General features: G+C 45.6%; 4 protein-coding genes across 8 annotated transcripts in view; 2 read left to right on the top strand and 2 right to left on the bottom strand.

The window, feature by feature from the left end:
• Window positions 1–910: 910 nt before the first annotated feature.
• Window positions 911–12,500, bottom strand: CMC4 (C-X9-C motif containing 4). Of its 4 annotated transcripts, none has more exons than XM_055563954.1 (3): window positions 12,023–12,500; window positions 3,889–3,956; window positions 911–1,275 (listed from the first exon to the last, which is right to left on the bottom strand). In XM_055563954.1, exons 2-3 carry the CDS (start codon window positions 3,944–3,946, stop codon window positions 1,127–1,129), a joined length of 207 nt encoding a protein of 68 aa, XP_055419929.1. In that variant the 5' UTR covers window positions 3,947–3,956; window positions 12,023–12,500; the 3' UTR covers window positions 911–1,126. The 4 variants fall into 4 exon arrangements, with proteins under 4 accessions (XP_055419929.1, XP_055419930.1, XP_055419928.1 ...); XM_055563955.1 differs by lacking the exon at window positions 12,023–12,500 and adding an exon at window positions 4,821–4,973; XM_055563953.1 differs by lacking the exon at window positions 12,023–12,500 and adding an exon at window positions 4,314–4,804.
• On the bottom strand, window positions 3,889–9,277 carry MTCP1 (mature T cell proliferation 1). Of its 2 annotated transcripts, none has more exons than XM_055563948.1 (4): window positions 5,818–8,697; window positions 5,538–5,708; window positions 5,391–5,442; window positions 3,889–3,956 (listed from the first exon to the last, which is right to left on the bottom strand). In XM_055563948.1, exons 1-3 carry the CDS (start codon window positions 5,920–5,922, stop codon window positions 5,395–5,397), a joined length of 324 nt encoding a protein of 107 aa, XP_055419923.1. In that variant the 5' UTR covers window positions 5,923–8,697; the 3' UTR covers window positions 3,889–3,956; window positions 5,391–5,394. The 2 variants fall into 2 exon arrangements, with proteins under 2 accessions (XP_055419923.1, XP_055419924.1); XM_055563949.1 differs by lacking the exon at window positions 3,889–3,956 and adding an exon at window positions 5,166–5,287 and having other exon boundaries at window positions 5,818–9,277.
• LOC129639998 (basic proline-rich protein-like) lies at window positions 12,023–12,832 on the top strand. Its single transcript, XM_055565273.1, has 2 exons — window positions 12,023–12,197; window positions 12,288–12,832. The coding sequence occupies exons 1-2, from the start codon at window positions 12,023–12,025 to the stop codon at window positions 12,830–12,832; spliced, it is 720 nt and encodes a 239-aa protein (XP_055421248.1).
• A 49-nt stretch (window positions 12,833–12,881) lies between these two features.
• The window catches only part of BRCC3 (BRCA1/BRCA2-containing complex subunit 3), a 76,027-nt gene continuing 68,494 nt past the window's right edge, over window positions 12,882–20,414 (top strand). The window contains exons 1-3 of the mRNA XM_055562985.1: window positions 12,882–13,013; window positions 13,828–13,844; window positions 14,561–14,615. Of these exons, the coding sequence (XP_055418960.1) occupies window positions 12,891–13,013; window positions 13,828–13,844; window positions 14,561–14,615 (195 nt within the window). The 5' untranslated portion in view covers window positions 12,882–12,890. The remainder of the gene's footprint in view (window positions 13,014–13,827; window positions 13,845–14,560; window positions 14,616–20,414) is intronic.

Below are 20,414 nucleotides of genomic sequence, written 5' to 3'. Positions count from 1 at the left end.
TAGCTTTGACTATATGCAGCTTTGTTGGCAAAGTGACGTCCCTGCTTTTTGATACACTGTCTAGGTTTGTCATAGCTTTTCTTGCAAAGAGCAAGTGTCCTTTAATTTCATGGCTGCAGTACTGTCCTCAGTGACTTTGGAGCCCAAGAAAAGAAAATCTGTCACTGTTTCCACTTTTTCCCCATCTCTTTGCCATGAAATGTTGGGTCTGGATGCCATGATTTTAGTTTTTTGAATGTTGAGTTTTAAGCCAGCCCTTTCATTCTTCTCTTTCACCCTCATCAAGAGGCTCCTTAGTTCCTCTTTTTCTTTCCCTGATTGTACTTATCACTTAGGAAATTCTAAGAGTTTTAGGAGCACAGTGCAAAGAATGGAGATAAAGACCAAATATATATTTTGTTATAAAGAAAGCAGCTCTTTTGCCCTTTTCCTATTTGCCCATTTCTGGTTCCCCTGTAACCTTAAAAGAACCTGATCATAGGAATGAGATCACCAGGCAATTTAAGCAAACTCCTGACTTATGTGTCCTGAATGCACACCATGCCTCGCCTAACTTGTTGATTCTTTTCCTAGACAGAAGTAGGTAGGCCTCCACCCCCAGTAGCCCCCATAAGTAATCCTGCCAGCAAGATAACATCTGAAGAGTCAGCTAGTCTGCACACAAAGGAGAAGGATGCAGAAGCCAACCTCCTGCTTAAATGGTTCCCTGAGATTCTTCCCCCTTTTCCCTTTAAAAACTGTCATGGCTGATCAGAATCTTCAGAATTGGAGTGAGGACAAGAGTCCACCTCCTCCCCAGCTTGCCTGCTTTTCTACTGACACTTGACCCTCCATTATCACCTTTCAAACAAGCAGCCAAGTCTGCCTTTAGTAACAAGAAAGCAAAACATCACATATATCAAACCAAAAATGTTCACTGAAAAGATTTATTTTAGCAGCTGTTTTATCCCATTCTACACATTTGTTCAATATATTTATATTTGTTCTGCATAGATGGCATATTAACTTTTATAGTTGACTTTTTCATTGGATATTTGCTGCTACCTGGCCTGAAGAAAGAGTCAGGAGGATAAATAAAACCCGCATGGTGGAAACGTAGAGCAGCGTTTTGGTTCTCGGCAGAACTTTACTGTGGTGTGCACTTCAGTGTCTGCTTTTCTTCCTCTTCTTTCTCAAATCCTGAGCAGATGAGAGATCTTCCCTTGGGATATCGAGCACAACACTTACGCAGTTCTTCGATGACAGCCTGACACTTAGATTCCATGTAGTTGTTGGCTGAAAAACAGACAGGCAGACCCTAGTCATGATCTTATAGAACTCAGGCACAGGGACGTTGAGACCTGAACTTCCCAGTCCTTTTCACCTTAATGTGCCTACAGACATGGAAGAAAGAGGATGTAACCACATCTACTGAATTCTTTCTGATTTAGAGACCCATCGACAGCTTAATAAGGAAGAAGAGTATGATTTACAAAGTGCTCAGAAGATATTTTCACATCTAATTTCCTTTTCTTTAAGGCTGATTACTTATGTGCCTTTTTCTAGGGCAGCGGTTTCTAACCTCCTCTCTTTTTTAGGGAGGAGTCACTCATCCCTTGCACATTAGTTTGCACTCAGTTTAAGGTGGCTGCTGGATGTTCCCAAACAAACCTTTGCATTAGGGGTTGAGAAACTGCAGCTTCAGCCTTTTTAACAGCTGAGCTAAGAATAAATTTATTTGGGGGGTTCCCAGGTGGCACTAGTGGTAAAGAACCCACCAGCCAATGCAGGAGACATGAGAGATGCAGGTTCGATCCCTGGGTTGGGAAGATCCCCTGGGGAAGGGCATGGCAACCCACTCTAGTATTCTTGCCTGGAGAACCCCACGGACAGAGGAGCCTGGTGGGCTATAGTCCAATGGGTTGCACAGAGTCAGACATGACTGAAACGACTTCCCATGCATGAGCTAAGAATGGTTTTTATAGAAGGTTGTAAACACACACCCACACTGACCCACACCCACAGCCACATACACCTACCCAAAGACCTCCTGACCTCCAAAGCCTAAAATGTTTCCTGTTAGGTCCTTTATATAAAACATTTGCCCCAAAGATAGACCCTAAGTCTAGGAGGACTTTATCTAAAGGTTCTAGGTAAGCTATAGTTGATTTGAGTTCCCTATTACTAAAATGGGATGCATGGGAGTTAGTCTGGGATAGGAAAGACAATTCTGATTAGCAAGAGTATGGTTGGGTGGCTAAGTCCAGGTTTGGACCCAGACCAAAGGAGTTCCAATCATCACTGTGCCCCTTACTAGTTCTGTGACCCTGGACAAGTTACAAAGCTTATATCCATCTCACGGGTGAAAGGATTAAGTCAATGTTATTTAAAGTCCTTTCAGTTGCGATTGTCATACACTGAGTATTTAGTGGTCTCTATTTCAGTCCTTTTGGCTCTCACTGTAGCAAGGGGGTGTAACCAGCTCTAACTTGATGTGTGTTCTCCTTTAGCCATATGATGCTAATTTAAATCAGGAAAGAATCAGAATCACCTAAGAATTTATCTGGGAGAAGAAATTGTGAAGAGCATTCTTTGCGGGCAGGTGGTGGATGACCTGGGCCCATGGTAGTGAAAGCATGGAGTCCTAACCACTGGACTGCCAGGGAATTCCCCGTCCTTTTTCATCAATTTGGAGAAGGGAAAGAAAAGGATGAATAAAATGGCATTCTTATTTTCCATTAACATTTCAGATTAAAAGATTTAAAAAATATTGCTTGCATCATAAATGGAAAAGTCCAAGAATCAAAGTTAAAGGTCAATGGAAATACACAAACAAGGGTTTTCTTTGGTGGTGAGTCTTTGGGTGAATTCTGAACATTTTCTCTTCTTTCATTTTTATGTTTTTGTGGGCATCCATGTCTATTACTTTAATAATGGGAAAAAATGATTAAAAAAAATCAGTTTTCAAATTCAGATAGCCTTGTAGCTTTCTGCTAGTAATCATTGGCTGATTTAAAAAACTAAAATCCTCTAGTATTTGGTCCAACAAAATGGACAAATCATATCAAATATGCTTTAGCTGAAATTAACTTTTGCCTTTAAGAGTTAGTTGCTGAATCCCAATTGTATTTTCACCCCCACACCTTCTAACCTGACTGCTCTTAAAAAGTGAGTTGTCGGCCACCAAAGTGAGTTGGTAAAGTATGACCAACTCATTTAGAACTGCTGCTGCTGCTAAGTCGCTTCAGTCGTGTCCGACTCTGCGCGATCCCATAGACAGCAGCCCACCAGGCTCTCCCGTCCCTGGGATTCTCCAGGCAAGAATACTGGAGTGGGTTGCCATTTCCTTCACCAATGCATGAAAGTGAAAATGAAAGTGAAGTCGCTCGGTCGTGTCCGACTCTGTGCGACCCCATGGACTGCAGCCTACCAGGCTCCTCCGTCCATGGGATTTTCCAGGCAAGAGTACTGGAGTGGGGTGCCATTGCCTTCTCCACATTTAAAACTAGTCTTTTTTAAAAAGGACTTTGCTCATCTTAGTGATTCTCAACTCTGGCTGTGTATTAAAATCACCTGGTTAATGATTTCGACTGAGGCCTACCCAGACCCCAGCTGCAGAGAGTGTGATTTAATTGTTCTGGGCAAGTTTTTGAAGTTCTCCAGGTGATTCTAAATGTACAACCAGGATTTGTTAACCCTAAGCTTAGGTCACATTGCTTATTTTCTGCCATCTTTGCTTTATTTTCTGCCATCTTTGGTGATATAATGAGGAAAATCTTGAGGATAAATTAATTACAGAAATATTATATTCTGAGTGGAGTTAGTATTGTCTGATGATAAAAAGAACACTTGGTTTCTTGTTAGTTCACAGATAAAGTGGAAACAGAGAAAAAGCATTTAACGTACTACCTTGTAAACATTTCTGTATTTCACAGGCTTGTTTCTGGCACGGATCCTTCTGCGGCATATCCAGAAAACTAAAATAAGAAAAATGATTTTTATTTTGTTTTTTATACATAAAGACTTTAAAGCCCCTCTAGATGGAATTTTCTTCTGAGACAAGCAGTATGCTCTTACAATTGCTGGAAAACAATTACACTACAATGTTCTTCCCATTCAGAGGATGAATATGCTGTATTTGTGTAATATTCCATTTGGTTTGGAAGATATAAATAGCTTGGAAAAAAACCCTTGAATTCAACTCATCTTGACCACTGTAAACCAACATTGGGCTAGAGGAGCCAGAGCTGCAACCACAGAACCACCTTTATAAATGATTTAACTCCTTGAGCCTTTTCCTTATTATTGATGTACAAAATAGGGATCATACCTACCTGAAAGCACTGATGGAAGGATTAAATGTCATAAAGGCAATAAACTGCATAGAAGGCAGTAAGGACTGAACACATGATAGCTATTATTCCCGAGATTTTTTAACAAGTAAAACCTTACTTTTAACGTACATAAAGTGCTATGAGTATTTTAACTCAGGAAATGTCTTTATCAGGTAGTGAATCAGCAATATTCGGTGCTATTACTACTTCCTGAGAAAGGTGCTAGGTAAGCAGTTAAAATTTTTCGTGGAGTTCTTACAGAAACCAACTTCAGATATTTGAAACCAGAGAATAAACTTAAGTGCCCCTGATTCTGATCAGCAATTTCTAATAATGTGAAGACACCATTTCAGAAAGGAAAAAGGCCCAGGAGCCTTGGTAGCTATTTCATGAATGCAAATAATCTTTTTCTCTTTTTTTCCCCTCAGAGCCCCCTAACTTCTCAGTAGATCTGAGTTAGGTCAGTACTGGGATGGGAAACACTGGCGCAAAACCTAGGATATTTACAGGATGGGAGAAGGAAAGGCAGGTGAATTGCTGCAGGGCAAATTAGCGACAAAGAGATGCTGATGCTGCTAGCAGTTGCTCTCTTCTCTCTAAATCAGTACCAAGTCCTTGGTGATCGGGGCATCTGTTCTGTAGCAGGTGCTGACTTTTGTGGGATTCATCAGATCCCAGGTCCAGCGGATGATGTCCATTAACGGGTCTATGGCAATTTCCAAAGGAGTCAATGGCAAGTTACATATCCTAACTACATGCTTGTGTTGGCTTGCTTTCTACCTGCATAACCCTTCCTCTGCAGTTCCACTTTCCATGTTCTTCATGGCCCTTTCTAAACTTCTGTGTTCTTGAGCAGTTTTTCACCCCACGCCCCCCCACCCCAGGCCCACAGGTGGGTGCACTGCAGTGGTGAATGTCGTGATTGTCATTTACTGAACAGAACAGTGGAGCATCTCTTCCTAGAATCCCAGCACCTGGCGGGGGGAGGGGTGGAAAAGAAAAGATCATTAACATCACCACGATCAGAGCGAAAAAGAAGCAGCAGGATAGGGACAGGGAGAGAGAGAAAATACGTACCCGGTTAATCATCAGGCAAAAGCTTAAGCAACAGTTCCTCTACGCCCCTGACCTGCCAGAAAAAGAAAAGTTTATAGAGTACTCTGTCATAAGAGGCCCAGGACAATGAAAAAAAAAAAAAAAAACATGATTAAGCAACAGGCCTACCATTAAATGATGCTGGATTTGCCACAAGCGAGAGTTGTTGTCCATGTAGCGCTCCTCGGGGTAGAGTTGCCACATGAGAGGTAGCTGGGAGGTGAGAAGGTGGCTTGGCCTGGCTGCATCACCTAAAGGAACCTGAACTTGCTGAACTCGGGCCCTTAGGAAGCTCGTCTCCTGGTGGAGAGAAGCGATCACACAGAAAACCAGAGACTTCAGGATGGTGCGACGGATGTACTTGAAAGCAAAAAATCAATCAAGAAATCCGCAAAGGAGAAACAATTACCTCTTCCAGGACGGCCACCCACGTGCGCTGGTACTCGTCGCGGTAGACACCCTCTTGGTGAACCCAGAGGCGATCGGGTGGGGCCCCCACATCCTGTCCTGCCATCCTGGGCTTTGGGGTCCAATGCTAGCCCTGCTTTTCTCCACCTAAGCCTGCAGCACCCGTGCACAGGACACAGGTGTGACTTTGGGCCTTGGATTGAACACACCCATGAGCCAGGGGACCTGGTACTAGCAACCACCAACTAGAAGCCAACCTCTTTGACGCTTACTTGCGCCGTCTACACTGAACCCAGGGCATCTGAAGCTCGTGGCCGGTTTGAAACTTGGGGCAGAACCTTGAGTAAGGCTGCTGACGGCGAAGCACTCGAGAACTCGGGGAGGGAAGGGGTTCTGGGGGCATGTAGGAACAGTGCTATGGGAAGCCAGGTGTTGGCGGGGGGGTGGTCTCGCAGTCTTTGCATTCCGCAAACAGCATCTGACAAAATGTAGTGAGCCATGGAGTATGCACAGCAGTGCACAGAAGAACACACTTATTGGGGCAGGAAAGCAGTAGAACAGATGCATGCATGCCATCCGTCCCCAAGTAAAAGCCCTTTCCAAGCAGTTTCCATCTTAAAAGGTAAGACTGTGCAGGTCAAATCATGTAATCATGTGTGTGGCTTTCTAAATGGCAATCAGAATTTTGTTTTAAAAGGCAAACGACCTGTTAAGCAGCTTTCTTAGAAAGCTTACTTATAGGGGCTAGGCATTTCCAAAAGGCAGTTTTCTTTTTAGCGAAAATATATAAGGTCATATCATGGAATGTTTCAGTTCCAAGACAGTCTGGGGTTGTGATGGTTAAGAGTTGATAGACAGCAAAAGAGGTTATACCCATCTCGTTTCATTTTAATGCTTCGGGGTGTCACAGGAGCCCATTTTCCCACAGACGGGTGGCTTTACATTCTGTTTTCCCAAGTCAGAAAAGCAGAAAAGCTCACCTGCTCTTTGAGAGGTGTAAGCGAAGCACACCTTTGGGGCCAAATCTTCTGTAACACAAACTCAGCTCTACTGTAAGGATCCTCTGCCCACTTCTGGATCGGATTTCAGGGTCTCACAATACCTCGACCTGCACTTTGCAGGGATGAACCTTTGGGGGCCAAGTTTCAGCATCACGGGGTGGCTTCCCTGGATGTCTACATTGGGCAGGGTGCAGACATGCCATTGGGGAATCCACTACAAAAAAACAGAGGCCTTCTATTCCCACTGGCTGACCATTAGGTAGGAGAGGGACTGCAATATGGCTTGGGAGGTTGCTAAACCCTCAAAATGAGACTGTCAGGAGCAAACAAGAAGCCAGAATGCAGGGTGAAGTCCGAGAGGAGAACTAACTGAGCTGAACCCAGCCTTTGCCAGAACAAGCTGAGTCTGATTTGTTGTTTTTCCTTAACATTGTTAGTTTACCTTCACTGAAAGGTAGGTGGAAATATGTTTGAGAGAGGGAGGAAATGGTTTGATTGGCATGAATAATCGATTTAAGAGCATCATGGTTGCTTTGCCCATTGTACCCTGAGTGGACCTGATTCTGAGCCTATCATACCTTTTGTCTTATAAGTAAGTGTTAGTTGTTCAGTCATGCCTGACTCTTTGCGACCCCATGGACTGCAGCCCATCAGGCTCCTCTGTCCATGAGATTTTCCAGGCAAGGATATTGGAGTGGGTCACCATGCCTTTCTCCAGGGGATCTTCCCAACCCAGGGATTGAACCTGGGTCTCCTGCATTGCAGGCAGATTCTTTACTAACTGAGTTACAAGGAAAGCCCTTTGTCTTATATGGCTCTCTTATTTCAAACTCATCAAAGGCAGAATGCCTTCTCCTTAACCAAATCCCGATTTCTCTCAGTGGCAACACAGCCTCTCCTTATCCTGCAGATTCAAAACTTATGACTTATCCTGGACTTCCTCCTCTTCTTCAGTGGGTACATCCCACCTGTCACCAATGCCATCCAGTGCCACTACCACTATTATTTGAGACCAACTTCACCCCAATACCAGATTCATTGTGTCTAGTGCTGTATCCATGTTCTCCCTGTCCAGTTCATCTCAGCAGCTCAGTTGTGTCTGACTCTTTGCGACCCCATGGACGGCAGCACACCAGGCCTGCCTGTCCATCACCAACTCCCGGAGTTTACCCAAACTCATGTCCATTGAGTCGGTGATGCCATCCAGCCATCTCATCCTCTGTTGTACCCTTCTCCTCCTGCCCTCAATCTTTCCCAGCATCAGGGTCTTTTCCAACGAGTCAGCTCTTTGCTTCAGGTGGCCAAAGCATTGGAGTTTCAGCTTCAACATCAGTCCTTCCAATAAACAGCCAGGACTGATCTCCGTTAGGATGGACTGGTTGGATCTCCTTGAATTCTCCCTGTCCACTCACCTATAATATGCCTTCCCAGGCCTCTCTGCCTATCTCAGTGCCATGACCACAGAGGGTACATGTCTGCCTCCTTGATGAAAACATCTTGCCTCTGATGTGTACTGAACATTTATGTCTAAAATCACATTTTGGCCACTAATTATAAATCACTTTGCATTTTGCTCTGCTTATTTCACAAGTCCTGTCCCCGCCCCACCCCAATATAGTATTATAAGCACTAGACAGAAGGAATAACACAGTACTGGGCAGTACTGGGGCACTGTGAGCCTCAAATGCTAGTCAGTGTTCCTGGGAGTGGATGGACATGGTATGCTGAGTAGACAGACAAAAGGCCATATAAACATGGGTAGAGAGTGGTTCATTCTCTGGGTCGATTAGATAGCTGTTATTTTGTTCAAAGCCTTTTTTTTCCATTTCGCAGACACAACTATTCTGCCTCTCTTCCCCGTCCCCCACCCCACAGCTTTGGAAAGGAGTGATCCAAGAAAAGAAAAACAGTAAATAGGAATGTCAAAAAGAGAGTCAAGTCAGAATTTTGATACAGAAGAAATCGGTGTTTCCCCCGCCCCCCCCTTTAAAGTAGAAACCCAGCGTTGAGGGTTTTAGGGCCATCTCAACTTCACAGGTAGGCCCTGACAACAACTAACAGACTGCCACACTGACATTTACATGTTTTGAAGGAAAAGCAAACATTTACTGGTTACCCTGACTTTGAAAGGAGATATTTCCAGCAGAATAGAGGGCCAACCAATTGGATGGGCTAAGTTAGGAAGAATCACTACCAAGAGGCCTGTGAACCTCTGCAAAATATTCTGAGAGGAAAGGCACCACGTGTACTGCTGTGACCCACAGGACAACATGCTGGGCATTGGTGGGGTGAGCCTGGGGACAAACCCCAACATACAGCCCTGGACTGCCACTCGGAGACATGTGACGGCCCAGTGGAAGGCAATTGCAGGGATCAAGGGACTGAGAAGCTGCCCTGTGAATGCAAATCAACAAGAACTGAGAAATGCAAAGGCTCAGTGAGAGGGATTAAGAGCAAAGCCCCCAGAATCACCAGAGAAGGCAATGGCACCCCACTCCAGTACTCTTGCCTGGAAAATCCCATGGACGGAGGAGCCTGGTGGGCTGCAGTCCATGGGGTCGCCCAGAGTCAGACACGACTGAGCAACTTCACTTTCATTTTCACTTTCATGCATTGGAGAAGGAAATGGCAACCCACTGCAGTGTTCTTGCCTGGAGAATCCCAGGGACGGGGCAGCCTGGTGGGCTGCTGTCTATGGGGTTGCACAGAGTCAGACACGACTGAAGCAACTTAGCAGCCCCAGAATCACAGGTTGTATGAATGGAACACAGTCTCCCTAGAGGTGATCCTTGGAACGCTGGCCCCTAACTTTTTCTTGGTCAAGTAAGTTTGGGAATCTTAGGGAAGCATAAAGCACCTAAGGATAATAAAAGCTCTGGCAAGTTATACAGGCACGAAACTTTAACATTCCCCCTGGTTTATCTGACTAGAGAACATTCTTCTGTATATGACACTTGTGCATAAACTTCAGGGCCCTGTGAACTAAGATGAATCTCTGAAACCTTGAGATAAACTTAGGTACAAAGTGCAATACAATACATGGAATATAAACCTGTTGCACTAAACTCAAGGTATACTACCAGATACAAATTCAAGTGGACTCAAAAAAGTGTTTACAGGGATTTCCCTGGCAGTCTAGTGGTTAAGTCTGTGCTCCCAATTCAGGGCTCACGGGTTCCATCCCTGGTTGGGGAACAAAGGTTCCTGCATGCCTCACCGTGTGGCCAAAAAAAGTGTTTATATTCCTTAATTACCCATGAATGTAGGGCTTCCCTGGTGGCACTTGTGGTAAAGAATGCACCTGCCAATGCAGGAGATGCAAGAGACGTGGGTTCGATCCCTGGGTGGGGAAGATCCCCTGGAGGAGGAAATGGCAACCCACTCTAGAATTCTTGCCTTGAAAACTCCATGGGCTGAGGAGCCTGCCAGGCTACAGTCCATGGGGTCACAAAGAGTCAGACATGACTGAACGACTGAGCATACCCATGAATACACTAAGAAAGATTGCCCTCATGGGGGTTACCCTGATAGTAACCTGAATATGACCAGGGACCATACTGGCCTAGATAGACTATTTCGTAGTAAGGCGGTTTGTAAACTACTTTAAATAGGTGACAGATCACAAAGAAGGACTTCCTTAGGTATGTAAGTAAAACCATTATTTTTCATGTATAGAATGAATTATTGTGTCTTTTTAAAAATATACAATTTGGCTTAACTTCCAGGTGTTTGAACAGCTTTCAAACATAAATCAGTTGAATACACTTATTTTATTTGAAGTGAATTAATAAACTCATCTAATTACAATGAGTGAAGTTATTAATATCAAGAATGCCAGCCCTGGAGTCAGCCTGGCCTGTATATGAATGCTGGTTTTGCAACTTACTAGCTCTGTGACCTCGGATAAGTTGAGCTCTCTACACTCCAGCTTTCTAAAATGTTAAATGATAAAAGAACATATTGATCATGATTGTCAGCACTTACTTAGCAGTTTCTACATGTCTTATATATATTGACCCTTGCCAGCTTCACAATCACTCAGTAGATACTACGATTACCTTCACTTAAAGATGACGGAAGTAAGGCACAGAGAAGTTAGCTAACTTGCATGAGGTAACACAGCTAGGAAGTTGCAGACGCTGGTTCCAACTGGGGCAGTTTACACATATGAGACATAGAGATGCTTTGTAGTCTAGCACATAATAAACTTTGACATAAATGTCGGTAGTTTTTTTTTTTTACTCCAATTAAACTTTAGAGCTGTCTAATACACCCATGAGCATTATAAAAGAGAATGTCAATGTTGAATGTGAGATTGAGGAACACCAACCATAGACAAAAGGTGTTTTTCTTCTCTTTTAGTGCTGCCTAAAAGTGGTTATAAACGGAAGAAGTCCCATCAGAAAACAATAATAACAGCCATTCGTGCACCATCAGCGCAGGGCACACTAGCCGCGAAGAGCAATTGAAAAGAATATATGCTGTAAAATCGAAGCTTAAGAGCAAAATCGGATAGGTCGAATGTAATCGCACACTTGAAATGTCGCCCCTGCTTCACCATTAGCAAAATGAATAGTGGAAGGATCTGCAATATGATTCTTAAACTTTAGGTAAACAATGGAGGTTGCTGGCATAGATGTTCCTGATAGTTCCACGGGACGTTGGCCCTATTTGTGGGGAGATTGGGGTTGGAACTGACTTGGGAGAAGAGCAAAGCATCAACACGTCCTCCAGCAGCACCCTGGGCGTGTTCCCTTTCCAGTACTGGCCTGTTCGCCTGGCTCCCAGACTACACACGAAACCGGTCAAACCAACAGGCACTGACCGGCTGTAGCGGCAGCACGGCATAGATTGTCTTTGATTTAGACTCGTTCAAGAACCCGCGTGTAATTTCTAGGCTGGGCAGTTGGGAGATGCGTACTTTCCCTTATGGCGTGTTTATCACACCTCCAAAGAAAATGACTTTTACGTATAATTTCACCGGGTCTGATATCACCGAGACAAGGCGAGCTGAGGAAACTCGTGCGTATCTGCGGCGATCTGAGATACATCTGACCTCGAATCGAAACTTGAATTCCCCTTTCCCTTTCCCTGTATCGAACACAGAGATACCTAAAAGCCTTCGGAGAAAGTAGCAGCCACCAAGCTTAGGAGTGATACTTTTCAGATACAGTGCAGCACTGTTTCTGCCAAGAGGTTACTCACATGAATATAGTGTTTCTTGGGCTAATTAATCCGCCTCAAGAGCAGCGAGGCTACAACTTCAGGTCACCCACCCCGGGCCACTCAAGCCGAGATCGGGACGTGAGCCCGGGGAGAGCCGAGGCGCATTCCGAGCCGAGGTCACCGAACCGAAGTTACCGGCCGGTTACCGGAAGTGGTCCAGTGAAAGAGTGGTCCCAAATTCAAGGCCCCTAACTTGGAAACAAAATAAAAGAAAACCTTAACTCGGGACCCAATTTTCAAAGAGCGTCCCCTGGGCGCGAGAAGGCCGGCGGGGGCAGCGATGCCGCTGGCGGGAGGTCCCCGGAGCGTGTAGGCCGCGCACGGCTCTTCTCGGCGGGCGGGCAAAATGGGCGCCGGCGAGCAGGAGGCGCTGGCCCGGCCGTCCGCCCGTTCCTCACACACAACGTCCGCCGGCGGCCCGACAGCGCCGCCTCCCTGCCGCCCCCCGAGCCCGGCCCCACGTCCTGCCCGCGGCCGGCCACCGCCCTCCGCCCCAACGGCCACGCCTGCCTCAACCGGGGCGGGCGTTTCCCAGGTACCGCTGGGCCGGCCCCGCCCCCGCGTCCCAAGCTCCGCCCCCGCGCTCCCGCCCGCCCCTCCCCGCGCCCCACGCCCCGCCCCGCCCCAAGCCCCGCCCCCACTCGCCCGCCCTCCACCCACCCCGCACCCCGGGCCCCGCTCCCACGTCCCAAGCTCCGCCCCCGCGCGCCCTCCCGCCCCGCCCCACCCCGCGCCCCGGGCCCCGCGCCCCAGGCCCCGCCCCCCGCGGAACCCGCCCGGCCCGGCTGAACGGCGGGTTGGCCAGGGCCTAGCTGGCCGGAGGCGGACGTGAGCGGGCCGGGCCAAGATGGCGGTGCAGGTGGTGCAGGCGGTGCAAGCGGTCCATCTCGAGTCAGACGCCTTCCTCGTGTGTCTCAACCACGCTCTGAGCACGGAGAAGGAAGAGGTGATGGGGCTGTGCATTGGGGAGGTAAGTCAGCCGACCAGCCCTGCCAGGACCCTGCCGAGCGGTCTCCCCACGTCCCCGGGCGGCTGCTGGCCGCGCCCGGGGCTCTGGAGGCCACAGGCCCCCTCGGCTCATCCTTGGATAGGTCATCCCCCTTGCCTCTGCTCGCTGAAGGCTTCTGGAGCCTTCCAAAAGCCCCCAGCGGTCCCCATCAAGCCTTTGGGAGAGGCGGGCGCAGGGGAGGGAAGATTTGCATTTTCTCCTGGGTGTGCTCAGTCCTGGCCGACTCTTTGCGACCCCGTGTATTGCAGCCCGCCAGGCTCCTCCGTCCGTGGCATTCTCCAGGCAAGAATACTGGAGTGGCTTGCCATTTCCTCCAGGGGATCGTCCCCACCCAGGGCTCGAACCTGGATCTCCTGCATCTCCTACATTGGTAGGCGGGTTGTACTGTGTGGCTTTTCTTTAGATCTGGAGTTACCACCTCAGTGACCAAACCCGCGAGTCAGACCAGAAAGAATCTGTTATAATGAGGACATCAGTGTATTAGGAAGCAGGCGTCCACGATTAGGGCCTTCACTGTTCCGTCTAGGAGTCATTTTGAGGGCATCAAATAACCTAAGACAGGTGAGGCTTTCTTTCCAAGACTCCCAAATTTCCGCTGTGTTAAATATTGCAGAGGGCGAAAGAGACCGAGCTTACTTGTTGATAATCCAAAGAGTTGTCCAGGCTTTCATGCTGGTGTACAGGAACCTGTCACCTGATTTTCATTTTATCTGCATCGTGTACCTCTAATACAGTTAATGTGATCAATAATCTTTTCTGCTCTTTCCCACTCTAGTTAAATGATGACTTAAGGTAAGACTCTATTTGTTTATTCCTATCTTTTGATTTCTTTGTTACTGTTAACGCCAAATTATCACAGCTTTCCCAGTATTTTGGACTGGATGTATTCTAACTTACCTTGATGACTCTGGAGCTCCCTCAATAACCCAGTTTCAATTCCACCCACCTCTGAAAGTTGTTTTCCACCTGACTTTCTAGTTAGGAGGATTGGCAGTTGAGATATGGATGTGAAAAATATGGTTGCGGGAACCAAGATCCTAAGTGAAAGCTCTTTGGGGCAGATAGCCTGCATGGGAAGGGGCTGTGTCCCTCTATTAATCCATTTCTCTGTCTACATTGTCAGTGGCTTTCTGCCTCCCCCTGGTGGACCCTACAGTGATCTCCAAGGTCTCCAGCAGCTTGAATGCTTTTGGTGGTGAAAGCTTTGGGTTACCTTTATTGAAACGTCAAAGCATAGCAGAATTTCTCCTTGGCAAACTCAAGTGCTTAATATCCAACATTATAGGACTTTAGCTTTGATCATGAAAAGTGTGTGCTTGCCACTTAAGCATGTGTCTCAGACTCCTCCTAACAGTCATGAGCACAGCTCTAGTCTCAGTTTATTTCCCTCCTCTTCCTCTGTCTTTACTGTTTCATTGCAAAAACTGCTAATCCTGTTACTTTGCTTTGAGACCTTTTTTTTTATATTCCCAAGCTCAGTTCCTTTTTTTCTAATTTATCCCCAAAAGGAATGACCCCAAATTTACATATACTGGAACTGAAATGCGCACAGTTGCTGAAAAGGTACGTGTGCTCTCATTTTGCATGATGCAAACTTGCACTTGGGGATGGATTTCTGTCTGTTTGATGGTCTCAGCCAGGGATGAACCTGCTTCCTGCAGACCTTCATTTGTGGCTGGCAGTGGGGGGGGTGGGTGGGTGTTCTCTCTAGTAAAATCAGATGAAGAATCTCCTCACTAGGAATGGGACCTATTCTTCACAGGAAATTTTTCCTACTCCATCGAAATGAGTAACTGCCATCAGCTGTCCTCCTCGCTGGCCTCTGCTGGGTTTGTGGCCCTTCTCCTATCTTCCTTGAGACTTTGGCTGGTTCACATCCCTGTTATCTTTTTATCCCAAGTCCCAACAGTCACTCAGGCAACCCCTCTCTGCTTACAGGCAACCTGTCTGCACTTCTGCTCCACCTTTTCTGTTATTCTCGTTTTTGTGGTTGAGTATCATGCTTCTCAACCTAATTGTGCAGTTCAGTTCAGTTCAGTTGCTCAGTCGTGTCCGACGCTTTGCAACCCCATGAACTGCAGCACGCCAGGCCTCCCTGTCCATCACCAACTCCCAGAGTTTACCCAAACTCATGTCCATTGAGTTGGTGATGCCATCCAACCACCTCATCCTCTGTCGTCCCCTTCTCCTCCTGCCCTCAATCTTTCCCAGCATCAGGGTCTTTTCCAATGAGTCAGCTCTTCACATCAGGTGTCCAAAGTATTGGAGTTTCAGCTTTAGCATCAGTCCTTCCAATGAACACCCAGGACTGATCTCCTTTAGCTCTAGGACCAGTTAATTCCACCCCCCCCAAGTGTGTTGCAGACCACCACTTCTGTAAAATACAATAAAAGTGAATTCTGTCCTCCCATGAAGCAGATGATGAAGGTGATAAAAGCTATCAGGCAACAACTCCATCTAATTATTACCCGCACATACAGTCCTCTCCATGTTAAACCACTTTGCCTTGCTTCTTCCCATAATTAGGAAAGAAATTTACTCCTGTCTAAAGCTATAGCTTCTTCACAGACCTTGCTTCTCAAATATCCTTTCTCTCTTTTGAGTTTTCAGCCTATTCCTGTGATCTGGCTTTTTTCCCTTAGAATACAGCTGTGCTTCAATTACTGTCTTTTTCAGAAAGGAAGGAAAAATAACATCTCAATTCTGTCTGTCCCTGTAGTTAACTTATTTTGTGTCCTTCCTTTAATAGCTGTGTCTACCTATTCCTTCCTTCTCTCCCTCTCATCATTTATGGACTTTTCCTCCTCTGCCTCAAATATGGTATTCTCTGAGTTTCTGCCTTTATCTCCTCTTCCCAGAATGTCTTCTTGGCCAACATGAACTTCCCTGTGGCTTTATCTGCAGCAGACATTGAGGTTAGACAAATCGGTCTGCAAACACTTTCTGTGATACTTATGGTGTGACTTTGGGCATGTGACTTCACATCTGTGAGCTTTGCTTTCCTTATCTCTAAAACAGGGATAATAATAGCTGCCAGCTTCCTAGAATTGAGAGAGTTGGATCTATGTAATGTGTGTAAAACATCATCTGCAGAATGGGTATTCCAGTAGTACCAACCTTCCTGGGTTATGGGGAGAGTTCAATTAAGTTAATACATGAAAAGCACTTTTCCAAATGCCTGACACGTGGCAGGTAGCCAGTAAAATGTTGGCCATTCTGACTGGTTGCTAATGCTTGGTAGATGCTAGTTAGTATAAATTACCCCATGCTCCAGAACTTCATACTTCACTGCCTTCTGGACATCCATGTTTAGTGTTCAAAACTTTCCTCTTCCCCAAACCCTCTCCTCCAACATTCCTCCTGCCATAGTAGTTCCCATACCTAGCCGCATCTTGGAATTGTGCAATAGTCTCTACAGAATCCCAATTCTGACTCAGTTTTTGGTGAGACCTGTGTGGCGGCAGTCTGCAAAGGTCCCCAGGTGATTCTCACGTGCAGCCACGTTTGGGAACCACAGCGTCTCCACGGTCTCCTTGCCAGGAGTCTCTCCTGCCTGTAGGCTTTTCTTGTGACTGCTTAGGATGTGATCTTTTGAGAACAGCACTCTGCTACAAGTCTGCTGAAAAGGCAGTGGGTTTTCTATTTTTTTTTTAGGATGAAGTCTTCTTAGTGAAGCAGTCAGGATCTTTCCTGACTTTATATCTGTTTCTCTCCTTACATGTCTCTAGGTTGGTTCAAGTTCTAACCATGGCAAATGATGTCAGTTTCCAGATGATGCTGTGCTGTTTCACTTCTTCTGTCTGCTGGGTATTATGTTTGGGCTTCTTGCTTATCCTTCTCTGTTTGGCCTTAAAGGAACCTGCCCTGACTTGTAGCATATCGATTAGGGTACATCAGGGATGTTGTCTTTGAGTTGTCGCCCTGCCTGTCTCTCTTCCCGGATGTGACTACTGTATCCTGTTTATCTTTGTATACTTTAGCCCTCATGCAGTGCCTCACATATCGTACAGACTTGATAAACACATTTTGTTTGAATTAGCATACCTCCCGTGCAGTAGGAAATTAGGGTTACCTGCCCAGGATCCCTGGAGTGCCATGCCACTTGTTGGAAAGGGCCAGATGGTAAATATGTTTAGCGTTGGGGGCCATACAGTTTCTGCTGTAGTTCCTCTGCCAGCATGGTGCAGAAGCAGATACTGGAAGATAAATGAATGAACATGGCCAGATTTGGCCCGAGGGAGACCAGGCCAGCCATAGTTTGCTGACCTTTGATCTGTACCAAGGCAGAAGCGCAAAAGGAACTGGAAAAGGGTAGGGGCTGATCTAGTCCAGCTGGAATATCTTCTTTCCTGTGTGACTATGACCATAACAGTCTGTTCCTCAATCCCTTCAGCTCCGTGTGACTTTCGCAGACATCTGTCAGTCCTCTGTGACTTCTGTGCTTATTTTGTTTTCTTTTTGAGACCTGGGCTGGTCTCACCACCCTATACTAAACTTCTTTTTTTCATTCCTGTTAGGCACTAAACCTTTCTCTGAGTAGAGAAAGAGAGAAAATTCACCCTGGGCAGCAACTCCTGTTAAAATAGTTTAATGATGTAATTTGATTTTTTCAGAGTCCATGTCCTCATCTTGAATTCTCTGTCAGTTTGTACCATGCACGTTCAATATGAAACTTCATGAGTTGAGCAACCTTATCTGTCTAGTTAATGTTGGCATGAGATATCTTTTTCCATCCATTTGTTTTTAGCCTTTTTGTGTACTAATATTTGAAAGTGTCTCTTATTGGCAGCCTGTAGTTTTTAAAAAAAATCTAGTCTGATAATCATTTGAATTGGACTGTTTAGTCCAAATACATTTACTGTAATTATATATATATAACATGCACGCCAGACAGATCTATAGATATATATGTTATAACTGTCATATTTTTGCTTTCTATTTGACCTTCTTTTTTTTCTTTTTCTCTCCTTCCTTGCATTCTTTTGGATTCATCAGTATATTATTTCCCTGTGATCCTCCATTAATTAGATATAACATTTTTTACTCTTTTTGTAGTTATTATCCTACATGTTACAGTAGGCATTCTCGATTTGTTAGTCTAATACAAATTACTGTTCTTAATATTTCCCTGATAACAGTAGAACTTTGAACATTGAAATTTCGTTTACATCCTCCCACCTTTTGGATTACTATTTGCGTGGATTTTATTGATATGCTATTTAAGCCCCACATGACATTGTCATGCTGTTCTGTACAGTTAGCTGTATTTGTATTTACTCATATTTTACCCTTTACAGTGTTCTTCACTTTGTCATACCTGAGATTTTCCTTTCTCTTTTTAGTGTTTCTGGGCTGATAATGATCTCTCGGTTTTTTTGCACATGAAAATGTCACCCATTCTCTTTATGCTTGGTTGTTTCTGTTCCAAAGTCAACTCTTGCCTTGTTGCTCCTTGGAAAGTTGAATTTATTTGTCTCTACTTTTATTTTCTTTTCTTTTTTGTGTTAAAGGTAACAATGATTTATTTGGCTGCACTGGGTCTTAGTTGTGGCATGTGGGATCTTTAGTTGTGGCCCACTGGATGTTTTTCATTGTGGCATGTGGAATCTTTAGTTGCAGCATGTGAACTCTTAAGTTGCAGCATGTGATATCTAGTTCCACAACCTTGGATTGAACCCAGGCCCCCTGCATTGGGAGTCCAGAGTCCTAGCCCCTGGACCACCAGGGAAATTCCCTGATTTTCTTTATTGTATCCTCTGTGCCTGCCAGATACTGTACGGTGGCTGGGGTTAGAAAATAACTAAAACATGTTGCTTGCCTTTATGGAGCTTGTGTTCTAGTAGTTGTTGTTCATTTGCTAAGTTGTGTCCAACTCTTTGTGATCCTATGGACTGCAGAACGCCAGGCTCCTCTGTCCTCCACTACCTTCCATCGTTTGCTCAAATTCATGTCTCTTGAAGCTCCAGTACTTTGGCCACCTAATGTGAAAAGCTGACTCATTGGAAAAGACCCTGATGCTGGGAAAGACAGAAGGCGGGAGAAGGCGACGACAGAGGATGTGATGTTCTGGTAGTTCAGCTCAGTCATGTCCAACTCTTTGCGACCCCATGGACCGCAGCACGCATCCATCTCCCAGAGTTTACTCAAATTCATGTCCACTGAGTTGGTGATGCCATCCAACCATCTCATCCTCTGTCATCCCCTTCTCCTCCTGCCTTCCATCTTTCCCAGCATCAGGGTCTTTTCCAGTGAGTCAGCTCTTCGCATCAGGTGGCCATTGTATTGGAGTTTCAGCTTCAGCATCAGTTCCTCCAATGAATATTCAGAACTGATTTCCTTTAGGATAGACTGGTTTGAGCTCCTTGTAGTCCAGGGGACTCTCAAGAGTCTTCTCCAACACCACAGTTCAAACGCATCCATTCTTCATTGCTCAGCCTTCTTAATGGTCCAACTCTAGTAGAGGAGGAGATTGTCAACAAATAGAACACATGTAAGCTCTAGCAGATATGTGTGTGCAATAAGCAAAGTTGTGTGGGAGGGGAGAAGGACTCATTCTTTATAGGATGAGCAGGGAATTTAAAGTCTATGAAAGAGTTCATGAGGTGAAAAAAAAAGGCATGAAAAGGAACCACAGGTGAAGCACAGTAGCCGCACGTGCCTCAAGCCTGCTTTGATGCATAGTATAGGGTCTATTACTTACTTCAAATGTCTCAGATTTCTCCCTCATCCTTGCAGTGTCTGGCAATTCCATACTCACCTGTTCTCCTGAAACTCTTCAACCATTTCATCGTTCTGCTTTTGATCCCTCTGTCTCCCTGCCTCATTCCTCTTACTGTACCCCATCCTAAACCATGGGTGCACCCCAGGATTCACCCTGGACCTCTGTTCCCTGTCCTCAAATAATTCCTTGCCTTGATTTCCCGACTCTCATCTGAGTTCAGCTCATCTGAAAACGCTCTCATCTTCCCTCTCTTAGAGCCTTTCTAAGCTTAGATGTGCCTCCTCTGTTCTGAGTTTCAACCTTGACAGTTTCCTGGCCTGCATCACTTAGGCTGCATAGGCTCCAAAATCTTGCAGATTCTTCTTAATGATTATCTAGTCTGTTTCTTCCATCTTGGACATACACACAGGCTGGTACTTCATGGTCAAGCAATCTGAAATAGTCTCCTTCCTTGGATGTCATCCTGCAGACCACAACTTGCTACCCGAGACCTTGTATATTTCCACTCTAACAATTCTCAGCCTGTCTGCCATTCCACCTCGAGTTCTCAATTTCAATCAGTTGGCCAGTTTGTCTCCCAAACATCTTACTGACATTGATTTGGCATCTATGGAAATTCTGTCTATCTGTGCACATACACA

Source organism: Bubalus kerabau, chromosome X (assembly GCF_029407905.1).
Source record: "Bubalus kerabau isolate K-KA32 ecotype Philippines breed swamp buffalo chromosome X, PCC_UOA_SB_1v2, whole genome shotgun sequence".
NCBI lineage: Eukaryota > Metazoa > Chordata > Mammalia > Artiodactyla > Bovidae > Bubalus > Bubalus kerabau.
The sequence above is the reverse complement of the archived record's forward strand: the minus strand, read 5'-3'. Positions and strand labels throughout refer to the sequence as shown.

What these genes read in the sequence shown, in the direction of transcription:
- CMC4 (XM_055563950.1), bottom strand. Translation starts at nt 4,133, where the DNA reads ATGGAATATTACACAAATACAGCATATTCATCCTCTGAATGGGAAGAA. An exon ending in GTAATTGTTTTCCAGCAATT is followed by an intron (nt 3,957 to 4,056) that starts GTAAGAGCATAC and finishes TTCTTATTTTAG; the next exon opens with TTTTCTGGATATGCCGCAGA. An exon ending in AATACAGAAATGTTTACAAG is followed by an intron (nt 1,276 to 3,888) that starts GTAGTACGTTAA and finishes TCTGTTTTTCAG; the next exon opens with CCAACAACTACATGGAATCT.
- MTCP1 (XM_055563949.1), bottom strand. Translation starts at nt 5,922, where the DNA reads ATGGCAGGACAGGATGTGGGGGCCCCACCCGATCGCCTCTGGGTTCAC. An exon ending in GGGTGGCCGTCCTGGAAGAG is followed by an intron (nt 5,709 to 5,817) that starts GTAATTGTTTCT and finishes TCTCTCCACCAG; the next exon opens with GAGACGAGCTTCCTAAGGGC. An exon ending in AAATCCAGCATCATTTAATG is followed by an intron (nt 5,443 to 5,537) that starts GTAGGCCTGTTG and finishes TTTTTCTGGCAG; the next exon opens with GTCAGGGGCGTAGAGGAACT.
- LOC129639998 (XM_055565273.1), top strand. Translation starts at nt 12,023, where the DNA reads ATGAATATAGTGTTTCTTGGGCTAATTAATCCGCCTCAAGAGCAGCGA. An exon ending in CCGGCCGGTTACCGGAAGTG is followed by an intron (nt 12,198 to 12,287) that starts GTCCAGTGAAAG and finishes ATTTTCAAAGAG; the next exon opens with CGTCCCCTGGGCGCGAGAAG.